Source organism: Opisthorchis viverrini (genome assembly GCF_000715545.1).
Source record: "Opisthorchis viverrini unplaced genomic scaffold opera_v5_175, whole genome shotgun sequence".
NCBI classification, from domain to species: domain Eukaryota; kingdom Metazoa; phylum Platyhelminthes; class Trematoda; order Opisthorchiida; family Opisthorchiidae; genus Opisthorchis; species Opisthorchis viverrini.
In genome coordinates, this window is record NW_008751833.1 from 810,796 (window position 1) to 813,025 (window position 2,230).

A 2,230-nucleotide genomic window follows, 5' to 3' on the forward strand; every position below is an offset into this window, starting at 1 on the left:
AGGCACGACCCGATGACCTTGAGCTGTTGGGGTATTACCCAGGCCGCGGATATAGAAGTGATGGTGACTTACCCCTCTTATGCTGAGCGAGGAAGGGATAGGGTTTCTACCAAGAGAACCTAGGTTAAGTTGAAATCTAGTGAGCTCGCTGGTTTTGAAAAAAAATAAACAGTGGCTAGTCTGAACGATTAAGAATTCCGTCTTTAAAGGGGTTGTGGTGGCGTGGCGGGCCATAACAAAGAACATTAAACAGCCACTCGTTGATTGCATCAAGGGCCACTCAACCGGTTTTGTCATTACTGTAATATGCACGCTATGGAAGCACCAGGGGAAAGTGATTCCGAAGGCGGGTGTTCACGACGATTTCTGTGGATGGAAAACAGAAATAAAGCTTGTGAGCCAAAGCCCAGTAAGCGAGGTTGTACATCACTAATACTTACATATAAGTCAATCAAACTGACAAACACCGTATACTACATTACGAATCCATCTGTGGTGTGTGGTTCACACGAATTAAGACTAGAGTCCTTTGACGCGAGACTGGACTGTTTTATACCATTCTTTTGCAGTTTCATTGTCCATCTCACTTTGATACTTCAGTCATCGAAGTCAAATATCTTCGGTTTTTCAGCCGGCTTATTCTTCAACAACACGCTCCCCAAACCAGGGCCTAAATGTCAGCCGTCACTAATACTATAAGTCAATCAAACTGACAAACACCGTATACTACATTACGAATCCATCTGTGGTGTGTGGTTCACACGAATTAAGACTAGAGTCCTTTGACGCGAGACTGGACTGTTTTATACCATTCTTTTGCAGTTTCATTGTCCATCTCACTTTGATACTTCAGTCATCGAAGTCAAATATCTTCGGTTTTTCAGCCGGCTTATTCTTCAACAACACGCTCCCCAAACCAGGGCCTAAATGTCAGCCGACAGGCTTGAATTCTACTTAAACCAGCTGCAGACTGATAACCCTAACGTGTTAATTGAAACGCTTATTGCCGCTACGGAAGCCCCAGGTTAGAACCACTTTTTTCAATATCAACGTTTCCTGTAGGACTGTTTGTTTTTGGCGAGTTCTTAGATCACCCTTGTGTACGAAATTTGTCGCACGGTCCACATGCTGCTTTTGCTGATTTGTTAAATCTCTTCTGCTATGGGTCTTTTGAAACGTATTTGGCTGAACCGACTAAATATCCTGAACTGAGTTCTGCTCAGATTCGAAAACTGAAGCAGCTATCGATAATCGACGAGGCCCATTCACGGAAATTGATCCCATACGAATCCCTTTTTAAAAAGCTTGACGTGGAATCTTCCAGAGAATTAGAGGATTTGATTATCGAGCTTTTCTATCTAGACGCATTGACTGGCAAATTGGATCAGCAGCGTGCTCTGCTGGAGGTCGACTCAGCAATCGGCCGTGATGTTCGCATTGAACAGGTGGGTGACTGATTAGATCGGACCACTGAAATAATTCAGATCCCCGAACTGAATGCTACTATGAACACATGGCTTGATAGAGTGGAATCCATACTGACTCACATTGCCAACGAAGTTAAGCTGGCAAATGATCGCCGGTTCGAAATGCAGCTCCATAAAAAGAGAGTACAAGAAGCAGCCGCTTCGGTAAAAGAAGCATTGCGGGGTCAACTTTCTAAAACAGAGGTAAGCCTTCTGTACAATCTTCGCATAGCACTGAGTTTCCAATTGCACCTCTCACGAAACAGTTCATTTGGGAGTATTTCACACCTCGTTTTTTTAGATAGGTAGATTGTTTATATACTCGTGTTTGAGGGTGGTGCGGATAATAACTATCTCAGCCATCATTCCTACCGAGGTTCTTAAACGCGTGGTACCTCATCTTAGAACACCTGCGCGTTGAATGCGAACCCTATGAACATTCTCAACTGACATTCTCGCTGACTAAAGTGCCTTCCATTTATACTAGTGTTCACATTTGCCCACTGTGTACCTGTTTGGTGCACCACTCCCCGCGTTGTTTTGCACTCTATTCGTCATTCATATGCTTTTTGTCCTCCAAAAATACTGATATTGTGCTGTTGGTCTCCCTGAGCCGAATTCCAGGCCTCATTTCGAAAACACCACTTAATAGTCTCTAGTATGAATTCCGTATTCGTTGCACTGCTGACTGTCGCTGGGATAATGTTCATGCTCCCAGTTTTTTGACCCGATTCACACAACTAACAATACTCTCATGCCACATC

At 43.8% G+C, this 2,230-nt stretch overlaps 1 protein-coding gene across 1 annotated transcript in view; it reads left to right on the forward strand.

Annotated features, from left to right (window-relative positions):
* Positions 1–306: 306 nt before the first annotated feature.
* T265_07590 (hypothetical protein) overlaps positions 307–2,230 on the forward strand; it is a gene marked incomplete at both ends in the record, with an annotated part of 6,924 nt that continues 5,000 nt past the window's right edge. Inside the window, 3 exons of the mRNA XM_009173147.1 lie at positions 307–409; positions 1,063–1,445; positions 1,485–1,670. Coding sequence (XP_009171411.1) covers positions 307–409; positions 1,063–1,445; positions 1,485–1,670 — 672 coding nt within the window. The remainder of the gene's footprint in view (positions 410–1,062; positions 1,446–1,484; positions 1,671–2,230) is intronic.